This window comes from Sabethes cyaneus, chromosome 2 (assembly GCF_943734655.1).
Source record: "Sabethes cyaneus chromosome 2, idSabCyanKW18_F2, whole genome shotgun sequence".
Classification (NCBI taxonomy): Eukaryota; Metazoa; Arthropoda; class Insecta; order Diptera; family Culicidae; genus Sabethes; species Sabethes cyaneus.
The window spans coordinates 16,738,752-16,760,752 of record NC_071354.1 but is presented as its reverse complement, the minus strand read 5'-3'; the positions used below and the strand labels follow the sequence as shown (position 1 = coordinate 16,760,752).

General features: G+C 41.5%; 1 protein-coding gene across 1 annotated transcript in view; it reads left to right on the top strand.

Annotated features, from left to right (window-relative positions):
- LOC128734429 (DENN domain-containing protein 5B) overlaps positions 1 to 14,660 on the top strand; it is a 43,650-nt gene extending 28,990 nt beyond the window's left edge. Inside the window, exons 2-12 of the mRNA XM_053828628.1 lie at positions 4,531 to 5,056; positions 5,115 to 6,132; positions 6,193 to 6,446; positions 6,517 to 6,726; positions 10,367 to 10,574; positions 10,635 to 10,902; positions 11,876 to 12,008; positions 12,074 to 12,470; positions 12,529 to 12,647; positions 12,712 to 13,356; positions 13,410 to 14,660. Coding sequence (XP_053684603.1) covers positions 4,531 to 5,056; positions 5,115 to 6,132; positions 6,193 to 6,446; positions 6,517 to 6,726; positions 10,367 to 10,574; positions 10,635 to 10,902; positions 11,876 to 12,008; positions 12,074 to 12,470; positions 12,529 to 12,647; positions 12,712 to 13,356; positions 13,410 to 13,599 — 3,968 coding nt within the window. The 3' untranslated portion in view covers positions 13,600 to 14,660. The remainder of the gene's footprint in view (positions 1 to 4,530; positions 5,057 to 5,114; positions 6,133 to 6,192; positions 6,447 to 6,516; positions 6,727 to 10,366; positions 10,575 to 10,634; positions 10,903 to 11,875; positions 12,009 to 12,073; positions 12,471 to 12,528; positions 12,648 to 12,711; positions 13,357 to 13,409) is intronic.
- The last annotated feature ends 7,341 nt before the right edge of the window (positions 14,661 to 22,001 follow it).

The following is a 22,001-nucleotide window of genomic DNA, read 5'->3' as shown; positions in this document are numbered from 1 at the left end:
TCTTCAAATAGCAGCAATCTGTTTGGTCAGGGTGTTACCGTTTTGAAAGCTCTATAAAACTATCAGATTTATTGCGGTCTGACAAGCAACCGTAATAAGATCAATTTTGATTAGTGCGCCATATTCTATTGTTATACCACACTTATGGCAAGTTTATAAGAGACGTGGTGCAACCAAGTAGTTTTATCGTGGTAATATAACAACCACAATAAATTTGCTTTATTAAGTTTTTTATAGTTTCATAGCTAGCTATTAGTGTTTTGACTTGTATTCTCTTGGCATTGCGTACTACCATAATAAAACCAGAGGTAATGATTAATACCGCAATAAAATTCAAGTAAAACCAAATGTTTTTAGAATTGTTACTTGGGCCACCACAAATTGCATTCCATAATATCAATAATATCGTTCCCTTTTCATAAGGTTAAATTTAATGGCCCTGCGAAAACATGGAAATTCTAAATCAATCCCACATATTTTCAAAGATTGATCTTGTGATTTGTTATCATGGCGAATGGAAGACGAACCGGAAATAGATTACCGGAAAAAGGATCTAAGGATAAATCGGTTGAGATCAGGGGAATTTTTGGGAGGATGAGAAATCTTGAATTTACCTCTGAATGTCGTTGCTTGAATTACGTTACTCTTTAGCTGCTTCACGTCCAATCTTGTAGCATTACATAATTTTAGTTGATTCAGCTTCCGGAGCATGACATTGACCGATCCAACCTTGTAAATTATGTGACGGAATCCCAGGCGATTCCAATAAATTTAGGAAGTTCGTTACTTCTTCTGGATTAGTCACACTATGAATTGATTATATGCTTTGTTTAACAATGAAGTTCGTAAAAGATTTTTGCTTTTGCTAGAATATCACTGGATGTCTGTTCAGGTTCCAATTGCACTCAAGTCGCTTTTTACGCATAGGATACGTTCCGCGTAAGTCAAAAATCGCGTAAATTCTTAAATTCGCGTGAAAAAACCGGGTAAATTCCAAAATTCGCGTAACAAAAACCAAAATTTCGCGTAAAAAACTGCGGTTTTCAACACTACGTTGAAAAATAGACTAATTGAGCATATCCGAGTAAATTCCGAAAATCGCGTAAATACTGAAATTCGCGTAAAAATTGTCACGTAAGAAACAAACCGCGTAAAAAGCGACTTTAGTGTACTATATTATTTTCGTCCTCTTCGAGTTGCAAGTAAATGTAATGATGAAGTATGGATGTCCGTAATTCCTCATGTATGTCATGGCATCTTGAGCGTGTTTATTCATATTCCGTGGACGTTCAATATATGTGGACGGAATAATTGTCAAACGACAACATTATTGCATGTTGACTATATACTGCTGGAATAATCGACGATATCGCAGCAAATGGTTATCAACATCCTGCCTAATCAAACGATATGAGTAGAAATTCGTTGAGCTGACCCTCTTGTTTTGTTTCTTTACCTTAAACACAATAAAAATACATTGTAATATTTTTTTTATTCATTTACACGGCTACTCACCTGTCAATGGATCCAACATGTTTCGAAAATGATGTCCAGCTCCAGGGTGAAATATAACAGGATATAGTGTCGTATGAACGATAGGTTCCAGCAACACGTTATACTTCTAAGCAAACCGGGCGATAATTGTGCTAAAATAAAATTTCTAAAAATAGGGTAAAGAACTAGTTTTAAGCAGTCTAAGCGGGTCACTGATTGTTTTACCTTATTACAAGCGATGGGTTGACTAAGTGGGCGATATCAGCATACCAATCTTCTTGCTATCTTTAGTTCTTCAAGCTGTTACCATTGGAAGACACTATTGTTGAGCTAAACTTTTGATTTTTCGCTTTAAAAGTTGGAGCGGCGGAACTAATTTTGAACAGACCGAACCTATTTTCACCCGCAAGGTGCTTTTTTAAGCAATCCTGAAATCTGAATTTTTTTACGTCCCCTTAAAAAATCCCTCGAACTTTTCCCCCTATTCAATAAGTTCGCGTTCCTATCCGCGACCTACTAATCGGCGTCTGATGCGTAATCGGCATAGCGTATCGGCATAGATGCGTAAAATGCCATCTGTCTAAATTGTTTATCGGGGCATACACTCACCGCACCGTTCGGCAAACGGTATTCGTCGGCTCTTTTATTCTCTAGTGTTCTTATGGAAAACTGCGAGTTTGACGTCTCACTCGCTGTTCATAAGGATGGTGGGAGAACAAAAGAGGTAAACATAGCAGTACAAACGATCCGACTCAGAACAGTGTTGTCAAAGCAAATAACATTGAAACACATCATTGCTTTATTAAATCACTGAGAAAATCTTTGAAAATTATTGAAAAAGCTGTCTTTTGTGTTGTTTTTAATAAAGAAAAATTAATTATGAACATACATTTCTCTTGAAAGTATTGAACCCCGTTTTCACCATTTTCAGTTAATTTCAAACTTAAAATTCTTATTTCCAGAACCGAAACAGTGTCTTGGCAACACGATAGTTCATCAGTTGTGCTGCAGCTGCTGCACTGGTGAACAGGTTCCGTCAATTCAGAATTTGCTTTCAGTTTTGTTAGAAAATAATAAAACTTTCGGCTAGTGACAAAGCCTTAGATTATAGAAAAAAAGAGAGTGGATAATATTGAGAGAGTGGATTGTGAAGATGATCCTATCAAAAGATTTTGAAAATATGAATAAAAAAGTGCATTTTCGGCTCATTTATGTTCAACTGATTAAAATAGGTGACACTACTTATCTCGTTCCTTACCCTATTACGGAATTTATATACTTCGAACGTTGTATGTACCAGTAAGGACCTGGTGCAAGTTGATAATTTTCAAGGCTTCTGTATATCTCCATTGGTCGGAGTCTATTGTAAATTTACTACCTAACTCAAAAAATGTATTGGCAAACATCAAATATTAAAGTAAAATAAATACCAGCGCTAATAATAAATAATGATCCATCCAAACGTAACCAGCTGAGCAATCTATTTATACCCTTAAACCTATATAACTTTTATACTTATATTCTGAATATATTTTGAAGTGATAAATAGTGCACATCAGCATCATCAAAAAAAATTCTCTATCGCAATCGAAACCATATACTAAAGGAAAATGACAATAACTTGCTTTTCAGACCGGGTGCCTATTATGGTATCGATCAACTCGTGAATTCAATTGAGATATCGTCTTTTTTGGCACGTTCTGTATGTTGTGGGATAAGCATGACACACATCGTGCTTCGTGGCGCCAACACTCCCTGAAGCCTGATCAACAATTCCACTGAAAGTAACAAAACAATATAAATTTGGAATAAATTTATTTCTAGTCTGACTTTTTAATGGAGCATATCTAGAAGTGCGAACAAACCAAGTGATAGTTTATTTTTTGCATTTATATTTTTCATAAGAATGTCTTTATGTGCGAACTTGAAACGGCCTGTAAAACATCGTCATACTGATGGTTTGATCACTTTGGCTCAATTTCGATTCAACGCTAGCATTAGCATTGGAAATGGTGCTTAGTTTTCGATTCAAAGCCATTCACTGATTCGATGAAGTTTTTTCTGTCAGTCTGTCAGTTGAACTTTGAATTTACAATGAAATCGATTAGCATTTAAATCAAAGCAATTTAAAAACAGCTAAAGAGATGTTTTCTCGTTGGGAAAACTAAAAACGATTTATCACAGAAGCCAGCAAAACAACTTGCACAGCAATTTCGACAGTATTTGGACCGTAGAAAACGACGTCGTATCCCAATTTCTTTTCCCAAGCAGTCAGCCAGCGGCAAGTCATGCCGCATGAACAGTAGCAGCAAAAAAACTCCACTCACAGAGTAAGAGTCGCAGACAGTAGACTCAACAGACAACGTATACAGTCAATAATGTGATGATTTGGATTCGATGGACTGACTACCCGTGGCTTGACCTTCTCGAGTCACATACAATTGAATCGATTCCGACATCAGAAGGAAGCACAAATGCTACTGCAAATCTCCGCAGCTACCAGTGACGTTACTTATTCAGTAGCCAAGTCAATAAAAAGTTGAACTGTATGTGTGACGATCGTTCAATATATGGTTATTAGAGGTTTCATAACAATAATTGTGCTCATTCATTGCTTTGCTCCGCACCAGCAGTTTGTAAGAACTTTTCACATTTTATGCTGAACCCCGCTTACACTGACAAAGTGCAATGTTTACCCTCTGGTTCGCAGTCAGCAGTTCTAAACAAGACCTCACTCAACCCCAAGTGGCATTGCCCCCCACAGGCTACCCAACAAACGATTTACCGAACGCTTGCTAATATACGACCACCCATATGGGAAACAACCATCAATGGCTACTTTCATGGCTATATCTGTCGTTTGACTCACATATCGGTTACACAGGTACGGGGCCCTCGTATGTATCAAGAAACTTGTTGCCACAGCAAACACTTGTCCGACAAATATCAAATTACCATCAGCATATAGTACTCCATTGAGGGCTATTATTATTGCACATTATTCTCATGTTTCCTTCTTTTTCCTTATGTTCGCAGGTGACAGTCTGCACTGTTCCCCGTTAGACCGAGCGTATAAAAGCAAACCGTTGGCACACTATCCGGAAAATGTCGCGTGGAATCCATTCGATGCACATGGTATCTGTATGCTATCGCTGCCGCAGGGTTTGCGTTTTCGAACGCAAAAACACAACATAGAGCCACGATTTCACGCTTTCGCCACCACGCGGGAGGACGGCAAGCGGTGCTACGGCTTCAGTCTCGTGTTCTACGAAGAAGTGCGCAATCGACAGATATGCAGCGCCATGCATACGCTGCAATCGATGTTTATCACTGAGATATCAAGCTCGCAGCAGCCTCCGCCGGCGACGCTGCGACGAGTGAAGGAAAGCCCCGTGAGCCGTTCCTTGCCACGACATTTCAAAATTGCCGCCCAAGCTCCGGCGTCGGCTCTAAGCTACTACGATATTACTAAGGATAAGCTGTACGTGGCGAAAAGCATTTCGCTCGTTTGTCAGGTGCCGTACGCTCACGTTGCTGAGCTGTTTCTTCAGAATCTCTACAAGTAAGTTTCAGTCGATGCCGTTCTGACGAAGGAAATACTTTAAAAGCATTATTTTTAGATGTCTTCCCCGCCATCCCGGTTCTCGGTTGAGTCTCGAGAGCTACGTGTACAACTTCCTGTACGAAGTATCTACGCCCCCGCCAGGAAAGTCCATCCGAATATACATACCACCGGAAGAACCTCATCTACCTCCGATTGCCACAATCCTGCAGCGACCAGCACTAAAAGACGAGCTTCCGTTTATGGACTTTCCTCTGCGGCTTCTATTTACCTATTTGAGTGTGGACTGCGCCATTCAACTGTTCACTTGTGTGCTGCTCGAGAATCAAGTGCTTCTTCGGTCGTCCGACTATCAGAAACTAACCATCATAGCGGAATGCATCACATCGCTGCTATTTCCCTTCCAATGGCAGCATGTTTACGCTCCAATACTTCCTGCCTCATTGCACCACTTTCTCGACGCTCCGGTGCCGTTCGTGATGGGTCTCCACTCAGATTCTGATAGCACGCTGCGAATCGGCAGCGAAGCGAATCTCTGCTACGTGGACATCGATAAGAAGTCCGTTCAGCTTCCGGAGGAACTGCCCGCTTTTCCGCACCGCCATGACTTCATCGCGGAAATAACCGCCATTCTTGATAAGTACCAAGTACCTCGTGATAGATCCCTGGATCCACCTTCCATTCTCAGTCCAAAGAATCTCCTCAAAGATCACGACATGATGACGACGAGTTGCACCCTACCATCCGGCATGCACGCCCGACGAAAGCACTCACTGCACGACGTCCTCGATTGGGATCGACCAAACTCGCCCGATCTGCCGCTACCGGCTACGGCAGTACCCTCCCGGCCGGACGTTCGTCAACGGATCGTGGACATAGTCCGTCGCAGCGGCGGCGATGAAATCGATTCCGGACCGAACGAAGTGATGCCAAGCACAAAGCAAAAGCAACCGCTCAGTACGCTCGATCAGTACTACGAAGATCTTCGGCTGAACAACTCCATCCGGGAGATCTTTCTCAACCGCTTCGTACAGATGTTTGCCGCGTACGAGCAATTTGTGATTCTGCCCAATCAGGTGGGATTTTCTACTTTTAGAATGGAATTTTTAATTGAATGTTTTAATATTTTCGAACAGGACAGAGAAGACTGGCTCAGCAATCGTGAATCTCTGCACAACTTCGATAAGGCTTCGTTCCTGTCGGACCAACCGCAACATCATCGGCCGTTTCTGTCGCAGTTCCTCGAGAGTCAGATGTTTGTTACGTTGATCGATAACAAGATCATGCTGTCGTGGGGTGACGACGGCGGGAATGGCAGTTCCCTCGATAGTCTCAACGGAGACGTGGAGTACAATCTTAAGTTGTTCGACAATCGCATCCGAATCCTAAGGTACTGAACTGAAATTCAAGTGATTAGTATGTTCCAATAATTTCTCTTTTTTTCGAAATAATTATTGTAGGAAACGTTACGGCGGGGAAAGCATGATCCGAACCGCCAATTACGAGCCTTGCATACTGGCCAGAGAAACCCAAAAGCTGTTGGATAAAAGGCTCGGAAGCGTGGACATGGAGGTAGCTCCACCGAGCGAAATCCTGGACAAACGACCGCCGTATTATCGAAGTTTTCCATTGTTGGAAAAGTCCGTCCTGAACCAGGAGTGCGCTTCGAGGTACGCAAAGGGCGTTTTTGAGTGTGTTGAAAAGCGGGGTTAGGCAGAGCGGGAGATACGAAGTCGGGGAAACAATCCGTAGTGCTTCGTTTTCTGTTTCTGTCGACAAGTGCGAAAGGGTTTCGCAGCGTCATGTCGCAGGTTGAACGAAGTTCGCGGGTTGTTTTCTGTGCTTTGCAATTTGTATTTAGATGGAAAACTATCAACAACCATAGTTGACATGCGTACCTATATTGTGATTAGAGTTTAGTTTTCTGTTTGTTTGTGAGTTACGTACTGTATGTTGTGTTGTTTGACCGATTTATGGTGCCCTTAGGTTGTAATGATTAGATCTAGATTTTCAAATTTTATTGCACGTTGATTAGTTGCAGGTTCTGCTGATTTATTATATTACACAAAGTACGTAACCTGACTCTGTCTTGTAAATCAAAACTAAACCGCAACTAGTTAACGTCAGCCTACACATGTGTACACTGAACCGATCCTGACGAGCCAGGTACGTTGAATTTCATCGCTTTTGGTATATGGTAGCAAAACTTGTATCCTATATGGTTATGGTTCACCGATCGTTGTTGTACAGATTGATTGGCTGCTGTTGTTTGAACGCTTAACGCCTATGTTTGCGCTGCATCGATGATTTGAGCTTTGCCAGTTGGTGGCGGCATTCGTCGGTACATACCGCACAAAGCACCTCTTAAACAAAACTCGCCCAACCAAAACGATCGACAGTCAACCTGCTTGGCTCATTGGGTAAACAAACGATAAAATAAAATTCAAACACATACTTCCTTCCCAGAATTGAATGTAGCAGAAAATTATTTCCAATCGTTAAAACGACTGAATATTCGCATGGTTGCATGACCGTAAACGAGTTGTATAGTTTATAGTTGTTCCATATCGATGTAGTCAACAGTTTTCCAGTGTGAATTTGCGCGAAAAAAAAGGAACCGGTAATGAATATACTAAAACCTCACACTTAAGCTACTAACTTCCAAACATGTCGGCGGCACTGGTTGCGAAGAGGAATTCATAGACACAATCCCAGACACGCGATCGATGAAAAGCCTGAAGACTCGTGTTCACATGCGCGCATTGAAGACTCACTCAGCTAACTCGTTCGAAACGCCAAGACAACAAATGCTTTTAGGAAGTCACGCAAGAATTAAAAAAAAAACTAATGAAATGTCCCTAATAAATAACCTTTAATTAGCTTAGCTGTTAGTGCGGTTCGTCTCGGTATACCTAGGTATGCGCAGCAATTGATGAACCCTTAGTGATGGAGCTCCTCGGTGCTCAAGCGGACGTGATTTTTATTTTCAATTAGAATTTGCTCGTTATTTTATATCTAACATTATTATTTTAACAATTAGCAATATTAGTTTATTTTTTATTTGTTAGACTCTAATATCGATTTTCGAAATAAACGATATTTTTATTTATATGCCCACGTTATTGTTTGATTTTCTTGGCTGCGATTCGTGATGCTAAAATTAAAAAGACAGTGATTAGAAAACGCGAAATTTCACCAAAAAAAATGAATTCATTTACATGCGAGTGTCTAGGGGATAGATCGGTACTGTTTTTATTTGGCGCTAAAGGGCCCCTTCCTGAATTAGGTCCAAAAATCATCATTTTACAACCTTTTTAAAAAAACAACCATAACTTTTGACCCAACCAACCGATTAAATTTTTTTTTATAACCGTAGCCTTTACAATAGACGGGGGGAATGTTAGAAGAAAGTAGTGAAACAAAGATGTTGATAGTATCTCAGGAAGGGACAAAACATGAAGAGAAAAGTGCGGCAAATTAGATATGGGAGGGTTATTGAAGCATCGCTTATTAAATTTGTATAACGACCCTCTTTCATTGTTGCGAATCGAGCGAGAAGCCAACGATGCCTACTCTCACGCGAAAGAGTATGAGAAGCATAGCATTCAACGCTTACGTCGCACACGCAGGCGCAAGACAAACAAAACAGCCGCCGATGCAGTGTGCAGACATTTTGCTACCTACACACTTGCGAACGCACAGACTAACATCGCCTTTTTCCATAGCGTACTCGCGAGTCAAATAATTGGTGAGCAACCAGCTGCCCATGAGACCTAGAGGTGCACTGGGATACAGGTTTTTCTTCATCTTCGTCTCCCGATCCTACTCACGGGCGGGAGTGCGACCCTTTGCGAGTAATCGGAATCAGCAGCTCGGGCTGCAATAGCGAACGAGAGTGACGACCGTAGCTGCTAGCTAAATACATACTCGCAAAAACTCATCGCACTGCATGAATAAATAAGAGCGAGAGTCCGAAAGGGATGCTTATGTCGACGTGTTCGTTAGAATAAGTACGCGTGTGTGAGAAAATTAAACCACACGAGTGTGAGATTCGCAACACTGCCCTCTTTAGCCAAGTTGGGGGGTCCGCGGATCGAACCAAGCTATAATGGGAGCAAATTGTGAGTCGCAAATATTGGTGTTCAACGCAAGTGTTCGGAGGAAGGCTCCGTCCTTATGGATTAGACCAACCTCATGTTTTGTTTTTTGCTGTTTTGGGCTAGGGCTAGGGCCCGAGCTTAGGCATGAGCATGGATTGGAACTTGAACTTGAATTTAGCGGTGGTTGGTCGATTTTCATACTTATAGACGTAGGAAGTAATAGAATCAAATGTGTAGCTTGTATGGATGTCGTAGAAACGATAACATAGCCCTTCTTCGGCGAGTACCAAATCCTGAATGTTCCAATGTTCGATTCTTTCCATTTTTTTCATGTGAATGCTTGCTGTGATCATGATTAAAGACTTGGTTTGAAGGTGGGATATGGTGAAGAAAATTTGCTCTCGCTTTCACTATGATTTAGACACCGAAATTTAGCAAAAAAAAACGTTGTCACTGTCAAAGTGAAGACGCAACCATTTTTTTTATTAATCGGCAAGAAAAATTGTCGAATAAGGAAAAATTGTCGAATAAGGAAATATGCCAAGAGAATGAATATAAAAATAAAAATATAAACGATAACGAAGTCATTAGAAATTTCTCGTATTTATAGTTGTGATATAATTTAAAACCATATACGCTCATTAATTTTGTACATTTGGTACTGTTTATTGATGTCCGTGTTAGGAGCAATAAGCTATTGTAAACACGGTCATCATTTTCCATTTCTCATGAACAAACGATGTGCATGGGGTTTACTAGTACTGACGATCGTTTATACATAAACATAAGACCATTGTCGCATTTTTTTCTTTAAAAAAATCCAAACACTGTGACGAATCAGTTTTGGTATTACACTCCATTACTGGGTTTTCGGATTACAAATTTCGCGTTTTCTGAGCTGTGCTTTTTGTTTAATTTGCATTCAACTGAGCTCTAGGTTTCATGTAATAGAAAACCTGTTCACACAAACGAAAGGTAAGGAATTCCATTCGCTTGTAAATACACTCAACACGGACACCATCGGGAGGACCACACTGAGGAATGCATGTGCAAACTACTGAATGTTTCTATTTTGTTTTTGGTTGTTTTTTTTTCTATGGATGGCTTGCGCATCAAAATGCATAAATTTCGGGTGAAGTTAAAAGATTGAGTAAAGCTACGAACGCGTGCAAATTTCCACGGTCGTCTTTTCTCTTTTTTCAATTTTCAGGGGAAACAGCCTGCGAAGAGTTAAAAATGGTTCCAAGTGGAAGGTGAAGGAAATTTCATTGGACGGCGGAGGAGGCGGTAGCAGCAATAAAGAAAATGACGGCGGAGGGAACAAATCGAACCGGAACTCAGCGAATCTGTCCGGGACGGAAATCAGCCCGGCACTATTGGCACAGGCCAATTGGACTTTTGTGGAAAAATTGCTGAAGGTACGTTTAAAACAAACATTAGTTTCCTTATATAAACTAACCAAAACCATAAAATTGCAGGACTGCAAGAGCAAAACCAAACGAATGCTCCTGGAAAAGATGGGCACCGAAGCCATCGAGCTAGGTCTCAGCGGGGAAGCCTCGGTAACGGGAGTGGAAGAAAACACAATGATTGCTTCGCTTTGTGATTTGCTGGAGAAAGTGTGGTCCCACGGGCTGGTCAACAAACAAGGCAAATCGGCCCTTTGGACGCATCTGACGGCCTACCTAGAGATTAAGGATTGCCAGAATCCGGGCAAGCAAATTGATACAAACTATTTGACCCCTGGTAAGTCGAGCCGTTTCGTTTCTTTTCAAAATAAACGCTTCTAAATCAGTGAGTCGTCGAAATCAAAATATGTTGATGTTAAAGTAGCTTTATGATATCCTTGCAAACGAGTAAAAACCCAACAAATAGGATCGCGACGACTCACTTGTCACTGCTGTACCAAACTGGGAGTCCCCTAAAAACTCTTACCTTTAACATGCAGCCTTGGCGTGGACGGTTATGAGAAAACGGATGGATTGTACGTGTAAAACTAAATGTTTCTATCAAATGCTTTTCTCCCTTTCGAACTCTATTAGATGTGTTTGTTCTTAAGTTTCTAATTACGTGTACCGCTGTTTATTTCCTTCTTCACTTCATCAGTTGTAGCGAGTTGCACTACTAGTCCCAAAAAAACAAGCTTCACTAGCAATGGCGTAAGCTCAAAACTCACCATTAGTCCTACTGCAACATCCGACAGCAATAACGGTGGTAGTTGTTCCAATAGTAACAGTAACGGTAGAACCAAGTTTAACAATATAATTCGTCTCAGACGAAACTCCGGTAAAACTCCGAAGGTAGCACACCGCAACGAACCCATTTCGTTGTCCTCACCGGAGATGTCCCCTAACGCCGCCAGCCGGTTAAGTAATTTCGTATTGCCCAGTATAATTGCTAACTTAGTCGGAACAAGGTATGCAAGTGTGCCCACCTGTGAGAACGCTCACGGGAGCGTCAACGGTAAGTTCGGTTGACCCGGAAAACCTCTCGATAGACAGCTGAATAGAGCAAATATTAACCACTAGCGGTAACTAACACACCATCCGGGATATTGCACGTGTACTAATGCGTATGAGTTTTATACTACTACTACTACCACTACAGGGCTTGATAATCTAACATATGCTAAAATATAGCAATGCTACTATATCTTTAGTTCTTCAACTGGTGCCGGTACATTTTTCTCTTAAAACTAACGGTTTAAACTTTTCCAAAGATTTGTCATCCCTTGCAATTGAACCGGAGATTCCTTCGTCACCGACACGAGGCCGGTCAAAGTCTCGCGACCGGAAAAGCTTAGGACCTGAGCAGCTACGATCGTTACCTGAATCTCTGGAATTCGACATTAGGTTCATATCAAGCTAATCACCTTAATCGGCGTTGTCCATTAAACAACATTCCTTCTACTCAACAGGAATATCCTGTCTATGACAGACATCAAAACCCACATTGGTTATGCGCGGGCGTGGGTGCGACTGGCACTGGAGAAGAAGCTTCTGTCGCGTCATCTTCGATCGCTTTTATCAGATACGGCCCTCCTAAGACAATTGTACAAGCGTTCCGCATTCGTGCGCTGCGACGATGAGGTCGAACAGTTTTTGTACCACCTGCTGACGCTGAATGCTGTTGATTATTTCTGCTTCACCAATACGTACCCTACGACTAAACTTCCGTATAGGGTCGTGATATTCCCCTCGAAGAAAGGATCGGCCGCTACCACTTCTGCCAACGTTTGGATTGCCATTTCCGGAACCCTGGGGGAAACGCAACAGATTAGCATCCCCCGACATTCGCTGGAATTCGTGTTTCACGTAAGTAGTTTAATTCAGCACTAGGTTACAAGCATCCCCTAATGGACTTTCATTACAGCACAAAACGTTGGGAATACTAACATCATTACGAGTAGGACATGATGATACCGGAATGTCCTCCAAGTGGTTGGTCGAACACGTTGTCGTCAGGAATGAAGTTACAGGTCACACCTACAAGTAAGTCAAATGATTTCATTCTTCAAACATCGCCTTTCACTGCAAATATCGCTTCAATTTACAGATTCCCCTGCGGTCGCTGGCTCGGACGAGGCATCGACGATGGATCCATTGAAAGACTACTGGTTGGACAATTGGTTCCCCGAACGGTAGACAGCGAGGAGCTTGTGGAAGCTTGTCGGACGCCACCCCGAACACGTAGTCCCAGCATTCAGCGACCGGAGGTACGACCTTCGGACATTCAGCACATGCTGGGCGACTGCGTGAACGCAATCGTCAAATGGCACTACCGGCCGAGCCGTGAACGGGACGCCAGTTCTCTAACGAATCTACTCTGCGGGGAAAACGGCCTCGTTAAGTGTTTGGAGCAGGCTTTCCTGTGCGGTTTCCGATCGCAGCGACTGTTCGGAAGAAATCTCTATCTGTGGGATTATTTCGTACGCGTTAAAGAACAATTCGAGGTTAGTTTGATGGAAGAGTCGGTGGAATTGGTTCGCGGTGGCGCCTCCGTCTGTAATTCTCCACCGACCAGTGGTTCTAGTCCGGAGTCGCCGCCCCAAGGAACAGCAACCGTTCAACCTCCGGTGGCACGACAGGAGCTGTCCGCTGTCTGGCGATGCTACTGTCATCTGATGGATGAAATCAATAACGTGAAGCAAACACTGGGAAAAGACGGCCGTTTTCAGCTGTTTATTTGTCTAAGCATTAGGTAAATTTTTCCGCTTCTTTCATTACAAAACCGTTAACATTCTGTGGTTTCAGGGAGCACCTTCTCCACAGAATGCTAGTACCGATGGCCTACACACGTGTTACTACCGAAATGTACGAGGAACAAAGTTTCATGCGCAAGAAAGGTCTACTGACATTCCTTCGGCAGATATTGGAACCACTGGATGAGTTCCACATAGTGCTGGAAAACTCCATTACCCAGGGTATTGGATCTCACTGCTAGGCAGCCAATCCTCATTGGAAACATAATACTCACTCACACTACTAGCGCTAGGTTCTCTCATCGTCGAAACTCATTTTTCAACCCAGACAATTTTGATAAGGCATCTGCCGTTTGTTTTTCTATCTTTCTCGCTTAACCAACTGAGAAACGGTTAAGCAAAACTAAATAATCGAAATCAATGGCCAAAGATATTAGAGCAATTTTTTGTTCCTGAGATGTTGTTATTCGTATTAAGGTTATTTCTCCAATTTGTTTTACGTTGTAATTCTACGGGAATTTGTGATTTTTAGTTTGATTTGTTGAACCTTTATAGTCTTGGTTTGTTTTTAGTGGTTACGCTCCATGTTTCCGTTTAAGTTAAGAAAAGAAAAAAAACTATTTCGTTGAAATAGTGTCTGTGCCAAAATTGAACTGAAGAAAATAAACAGAAATACCCCATAGTTTGGCAAGGGCTGAAGAAGTTGAAAACCAAACTTCAGACCTACAGTTGGTTGTGTGATAGTTTGTGTGGGACAGAATGTGGGAAATTATGAGTGATTACATACCGGAATTAGAATAAGTTTCGCGCAAATGAGTTCAGCTTATATAAAATTGACAACACAGCTCGACAAAACAAGACAATTCTATACTCACAGAAACATACTCAACCATGATTAGAAAGAGAGGGACAGTACGAATTACGACTAGATTTCTAGAGGAAACGATTCTTCACTGTAGCCGAAATGTAGAAGATCTGTTACTTTGCTTTGCATGATCTTTAAACAAAATTAATCCGTCTTTCGAAGTGTAAGCTGTAGACAGCAAACCTTGATTCCAGACTAAAACGCTAAACTATAACTTCTAGGGAAACCTGAATTATCAGCCTTTCGTGATCGTTGAATAAACATGACATCTCAGCCGACCGAAATTCTTATTAGCATTCAGCAGGCACCAGTAGAACTTCGCTTCAATTAACTGATTATATGTGTTCGTTGTAGCTGGCAGTAAAACATAGGTTTACGACTTTTTTGTGGTTCTACAACCATATAGGTGGATCAAGTGAATAAACGCTGATATTACTATCTGATTTAACCGGACAACCGCTGCTTTTAATTGATCCGAACAACAAACAAGTCTATCAGTCCAAAATAAAATATTTGTCCCCCGACAAGAACGCGTATAAAATGAGGATCATTACTTCAATAAAACATTATTAAAAAGTCGTTCGGATTTGAACGAATTCGAGGGTACTTTTCACTTTGGCAACGTATCCCGATACCAGAGAGCTGCGAAAAGAACGTGAATTCTTCGTGAAGCTACTTTGCATATTGAAATATTTTGGGAGCACCCCTGGAGATAACCAAATGGAGAGACCTGCTCTTTGGTCGAACACATACTGTGATCGAGAGCGTACATCGTTCAGACGTTACAGACATGTGCTATTTGCAGGATAAACGTCGAGTTAGATCACCAGCTCATAAATCAGCGAAGGATTGCTTTGACAGTCACAATGCGGAGAGCAAGCTATGTGACGAGTAACATTTCAAAAGGTCCAATGTGAAAATGAGAGATTCTCTTTGCGTCTCCTCACTTACGCTTATCACGGCGGCATAAATGCACTTGAATACGTCTATATAGCATGAAACGGTTACTGGCGTTATTGGCTAGCTAATCTATACCTATAAAGAAGGATTACTGTCTGTCTGTCCCATGTTCCTTATAGAATCGAAAACTACTGAACCAATCGGCGTGAAAATTTGCATGTATAGGTTTTTGGGGCCAGGAAAGGTTTTAGTGATGGTTAGAGACCCCTCCCCCCACTAAGAGGGGGGGCTCCCATACAAATGAAACACAAATTTCTGCAAAACTCGAGAACTAATCAAGCAAATAGAACCAAATTTGGCATGTGGGTGTTTTCGGTAACAAGAATTTATTCTAGGGTAATTTGAGACCCCTCCCCTCTTTATAAGGGGAATTATAACTCCTCTCCCCTTTAAGAGGGGGGGCTTCCACACAAATTTCCTCATAACTCGAGAACTAATCAAGCAAATGGAACCAAATTTGGCACGTGAAGGTTTTCGAGGGCAAGAAAATTTTCTATGTTGAATTAGAACCCCTCCTCACTTTAAAAGGGGGGGGGGCTCCTGTACAAATGAAATACCAATTTCCTCATAACTCGAGAACTAATCAAGCAAATAGAACCAAATTTGGCATGTGTGTTTTTGGAGACAAAATTTTTTTCTATGATGAATTGGGACCCCTCCCCACTTTAGGAGGGGGGGGCTCCTATACAAACGAAATACAAATTTCCTCATAACTCGAGAGCTAATCCAGCAAATGGAACCAAATTTGGCATGTAGATGTTTTTGAAGGCAAGAATTTTTTCTATGATGAATAAGAACTTCTCCCCACTTTAGGAGGGGGGGCTCCTATACAAATGAAATACAAATTTCCTCATAACTCGAGAACTAATCAAGCAAATAGAACCAAATTTGGCATGTGGGTGTTTTCGGTGACAAGAATTTATTCTATGGTAAATTGAGACCCCTCCCTCTTTATAAGGAGAATTATAACTCCTCTCCCTTTTAAGAGGGGGGGGGGGCTTTCATACAAATTACCTTATAACTCGAGAACTAATCAAGCAAATGGAACCAAATTTGGCATGTGAAGGTTTTCGAGTGCAAGAAAATTTTCTACGGTGAATTAGGACTTCTCTCCACTTTAAGAGGGGGGGCTCCTGTACAAATGAAATAAAAATTTCCTTCTAACTCGAGAACTAATCAAGCAAATAGAACAACATTTGGCATGTGGGTGTTTTCGGTGACAAGAATTTATTCTATGGTGAATTGAGACCCCTCCCCTCTTTATAAGGGGAATTATAACTCCTCTCCATTTTAAGAGGGGGGGCTTCCATACAAATTTCCTCATAACTCGAGAACTAATCAAGCGAATTGAACCAAATTTGGCATGTGTGTGTTTTTGGAGACAAATTTTTTTTCAATGATGAATTGGGACCCCTCCCCACTTTAGGAGGGGGGTCCTATACAAACGAAATACAAATTTCCTCATAACTCGAGAACTAATCAAGCAAATGGAACCAAATTTGGCGTGTAGGTGTTTTTGGAGGCAAGAATTTTTTCTATGATGAATTAGGACCTCTTCCCACATTAGCAATGGGGGCTCCTATACAAATGAAATACAAATTTTCCCATAACTCGAGAATTAATTAAGCAAATAGAACCAAATTTGGCATGTGGAGGTTTTTGGAGGCAAAAATATTTTCTATGGTGAATTGGGATCCCTCCACACTTCAAGAGGGTGGCTTCTACACAAATGAAATACAAATTTCCTCATAATTCGAGAACTAATCAAGCAAATGGAACCATATTTGGCATGTGGGTGTTTTTGGAGGCAACCATTTTTTCCATGATGAATTAGAACTTCTTACCTTTTTAGGACGGGGGGGGGCTCCCATAAAAACGAAATACAAATTTCCTCATAACTTTAGAACTAATCAAGCAAATGGAACCAAATTTGGCATGTGAGAGTTTTAGATGGCAGATTTTTTTTCTGTGGTGTATTACGACCCCTTCCCCTTTTAAGAGGGTGGGCTCCCATACAAATGAAATACAAATTTCCTTATAATTTGAGTACTATTCAAGCAAATGGAACCAAATTTAGCATGTAGGAGATTCTTGAGTCTTGAATTTATTTTATGATAGTTAGAGACCTCTCACCCCTGTGGTAGGGGGATATGGAGAAATTTTTGCGAATCTCAAAAACTAATCCAACTCGAGAAATTCGAGACTCTTCCATAAAACATTAATCAATAACAAGACCACAAAAACTATCTATAGTAACTAACACTAGATCATTCAGGACGAGCCGGTCGCGAGTGTTGCCGGTGACCCGCCGTCGGAAGCGCCGCCCACTGGGGGGCTTGCAAAACTCGAGATTGTGACAAAGATCATCCGAGATTCATGATTTATGTACAACACAGGTTAATTTATGGCAATACGAAGTTTGTCGGGTCAGCTAGTCCTTAATAAAAATTAGGTGCATTTATGCCGCTGTAATAAGCATAAGAGAGGAGACGCAAAGAGAATCTCTCATTTGCACATTGGACCTTTTGACATGCTGGTCGAGATGTAATGTGTGTAACGACGAGGATAACCCGATTATGAACGGAAAGAATTCTCACTCGCATCGTGTTCCAAAGATTACAGGAAACATTTGTTAGTGAACGCTCAGAGTGCGATTTTCGAGAGAGACGTTCCATGACAGACCAATAAACAGATCATCAATGAATTTTGAGCATTCAGTATGTAGACACGCCATATGCTTATAGACTTCAAGGCACCGTATGATTCGGTCGAATGAAAAGAGTTATGAGTATGTATGTCCAACAAAACTGGTCCATGGTCTGATTCCATGCTACTAGAATTTGTGAATGATATCGGTGTCGTTGGCGTTAATCATAGAGCTGTGAAAGAGGGCCTGGCTAAAAAACTCAAAAGGACAGTTTCAAGAATTGAGGGCATAATAGCCTTTGCCATAACGAAAAAACGACATAGATTGACTGATGAGAGAGAAGTCCTCAAGGCCTACGCTTCACACAGAAGTCTTGTCCATTCAACTAGGCTGTCGCCGATCTTGAGGCCAGTGAAGTATCAGCAAGTCGGTTATCATTTGATAAATCCAACTTATCCGCTGCTCGCCTTGTCGGCACGTTTCTGTCGGGCCGTGGAAAAAAACTATTTTCACTAGGCTGTAGTCAGACTTTCTTATGACGTCGCAAGTCCATCGCAGCCCACCGGTTTACGCGGTTTGGACGATGGATGGTTCTCCCAGCAGCTAATGCAAACGATTCGTTCATGTCTACACTCCATCATAGAGGGCGGTAGAAGGATACCGGTCTAGTCAATATTTTCAATATGACCGACTTCCCGGAGCGGTGAATTTTACTCGAACACCTTCCTGAGTAAACACGATTTTCTGCCATAATGCGTCTTCGTATTTCTCTACTGGTATCACCATCGGCGGTTACTATTGAGCTCGTATATACAAACTCGACTATCACTTCGATATTGTCAAATCCTTGATGGCAGGCTTGTCTCCTTGGAGCTTCTTCCTCGTATGTATTTTGGGTTCGACGCACTGATGGCAAGGCCAACCGGCCTCAGTTATTAATCTGGTATAGGTACGTCTCCGGCATCGTCTCAAAGTGACGCTCGTGACGATACCTGCTCATGAAAGCCTAAAACGTTGCTCTAGTCCTCTTCACAATCTGAAGGGACCTAAAGACTGTCCCTTTCCCATTGGTCATTTCATCGTCACCTTGATTACTCGTGTTATTTTGTCTGGTAGGCCGCGTTCGTCTTAGGCCGATATTAACCGTTCTTATTAATTACCTAAAGATCGGGAACAGGAAGCGAGCACCGTCTGTACATGCTGCTATAACCATCACCGTACCAAAATCTTGGCACATATATGCTTGTGACACCTAGCTGTTAACTTACTTAGTTAGTTTGCCTGACATCCTACGACAAGGTTTGCATAACGTAATCCCGACGCTCAGGTCTATGCCGATTGATCCGATCCGAATTATTCACCTCGACTCTACATTCCGATCGGGCCTGTTCCGATCAGAAATATCTCGATCGATATTTGTTATAGCATATGTTGTATTCCGATCGAAGCGCAATTTCTGATCGGATCCGGCTCTGATCGATATGTAGAATAGAGGCGATTATATTTTTAGTGATGCCGAATGGCAAGGCCCACGACCAACCCCATTGTCTCACAGGAGAACCATCGTAATGTTGTTATCGACACCTGGGCAAAGCCCACAAACTCCCTTCCTAAGAAAAAAAGCCCCCTTCTCCTGATATCACAAGCCAACCAGCGGTCACAACACAGTTGATTACCCGATATTCTTGTTGGTTATTCACAACCCAGTTAACCCACGAAGAGAGAGGCGTTCAGTAACTAAACCCGGACTGTATTGCGCCAGAGCAGTTAAGCTTCTGGAAACACTTCCTTCCGTCGTTTGTATGGCACAGTTCTTCTATCGCTTCAAGTATGTCATAAATTATCCTACCAGAACCTGAGCATTTTACAATTGCATGTTCCAAGGCAACCGTGGCTCTTACCGATTATTCAAATCCGCCGCCCATTTTGCATAATGCGGTTTGGCATAACGCCATTTGGCATAATCCTAAGGGACAATTTGGCATAATTTCTCAAACAACATTTTAAGATCAAATGGTCGCTTTCCTAGATGATTCGTTGTGTTTGCCGATGACCCGCCGTTGGAAGCAGCGGCCACTACTAGATTTACTGACCACGGGTAAGTTTTACTTAGTTCTCGCTATGACTCGTCTTTGGGAAACAACAGTTCGGCGTAGCGTGTAAAAAACAAGAGAAATACCAAACTAACTAAGCTTTCCAGTCCGAATTTCGTTTTGCTGCCATCAAATTCTGTACAGCCACCTCATCCACTTTGTTCGCTGCAGATCGCCAGATTGCCTTAAATTGCTTCTCGCATCCAAAAATTTTTTTGGGTTCTGTATAACGATGCTCCAATATTTTGAATTAGACACAGCTCTGGCGTACTGAAAGGACTCTTATCCTAGTACACTGTCTGTACGTGTTTATCGGCGTACCTTCTTGGTTTTTGTTCAAAATTCAAAATACAAAATTCGACCAAAACAGCACGGAATAATTATGTTTGGACAACTCATTCACTTGAATCTCTTTTTCCACGTTCCCAATTGTAGTGAAAATGTCGCTTTTTCAGTCCCAGATGCAGATAGCCTGACAAACCCGATATTTCTTAGTGAACTTCGACAGTTTCATATGCTTGAAAACATCTGCCACCTTTCTTCGGGTCGGCACATAAAACTTCTGCCCAGGAAGCTGTTTGAATCGAATTTCTTCAGCGTCGTCGTAAACAGTTTCCGGGTTTGTATCTTGGCCGTTTTATTTTGTTTATCGTAGCGACTCGAAGTTACTACCTTCTTGTGAGCCCGCAGTCCGGCTCCTTTTTAGCACGATGCACAAGCACGACTGTGGATGACATTCCCAGCTTGTTTGCGACATCTCGAACGGAGAGGTAGAGATTCTGCTTCAAAGCACTAGCCACTCTTTTTGTCGTCGCTGCAACTTACGGCTTTAGATCCAGGTTCCCGGCTGTCAACAAACGTTCCTCGAGCTTCACTACATTGGTGGCAGTTTGTTTGACCATTTTGAATGATCTCGCTAAAGCGACGTGTGATTACACTCAAGGCTCTTTTTACGCGAAGGATACGTCCCGCGTAAATCAAAACCGCGTAAATTCCGAAAACCGCGTAAAAAGCGCGTAAATTCCGAAAATCGCGTAAAAACCGCGTAAAAACCGAAAACCGCGTAAAAACCGAAAACCGCGTAAAAATAGTCGTGTTAAAAAAATCGCGTAAAAAGCGACTTCAGTGTAATTCATATTTTCGCGAAGCGCGAGTGAAATAGTTATGCCTTGCGTTCCTCCTCTTGGATGGATGGACGAGATAACTTGATTTGTAAATAAATTGGAAAAAAAAATTGCTGTGTAAATACGTAATTGAAATGTAATCCTAGTGGATATATATCCATATGTGGTTGTCTAGCTTCTCTAGCTTAAATTTTTATTAGTTGGCAAGGCACGGTTATAAAAAAAATGTTGGTCTTATTTTGGTACATGCAGAATACCGAACGAAATACGATCAAAATTTTCGTATGTGACCGAGAACTCCCAGTATTTTTTAATAAGTTTTTTTTTTATTTTGCTTTCCTAGCCATTTCGACAACTGAAGAGACGATAAAAAAAGAAGAAAAACAAAAAGTTGTTTATATCCTTTAATACTACTACTGTTTAATTAAAGGATATAAATAACTTTTTGTTTTTCTTCTTTTTTTTTATCGTTTCAGGTATTCTACTAAGACGCTCAAATAAACATTAGTTAACTGAAGAGAGATCAGAGTGTTTCCTAGCCATATGATATAAATAGGAATTAATAATTTTCCAAGAAACAAAAACATTTTATTCAGAATTCAAAGCAAACATTGTAATTTTTATTTGACTCGAACTTGGAAATTACACATTACACTGACTCTAACTGCCCATTTGAACGACGGTACTTCACTTCATTTCATCGAGTCCGATGTGCTCACTACAATTAGGCGAGCTTCTCACGCCGCCCTGCTCACTAAACTCGCGGAGCGACCCTAACAAATGACAGAACCGTCATCGACACAAGATAATATGCGGGTGACAGTCAGCTGACAGCGAACCGCTTTCCACGGTGTCAACCTTAACATTAGTATAATGCAGTGTATTATAATTTGCACTACATGTTCACAGTCAATACATTCATTCATAATGCAAGAGCGGTGTAGCGAATTTGTAT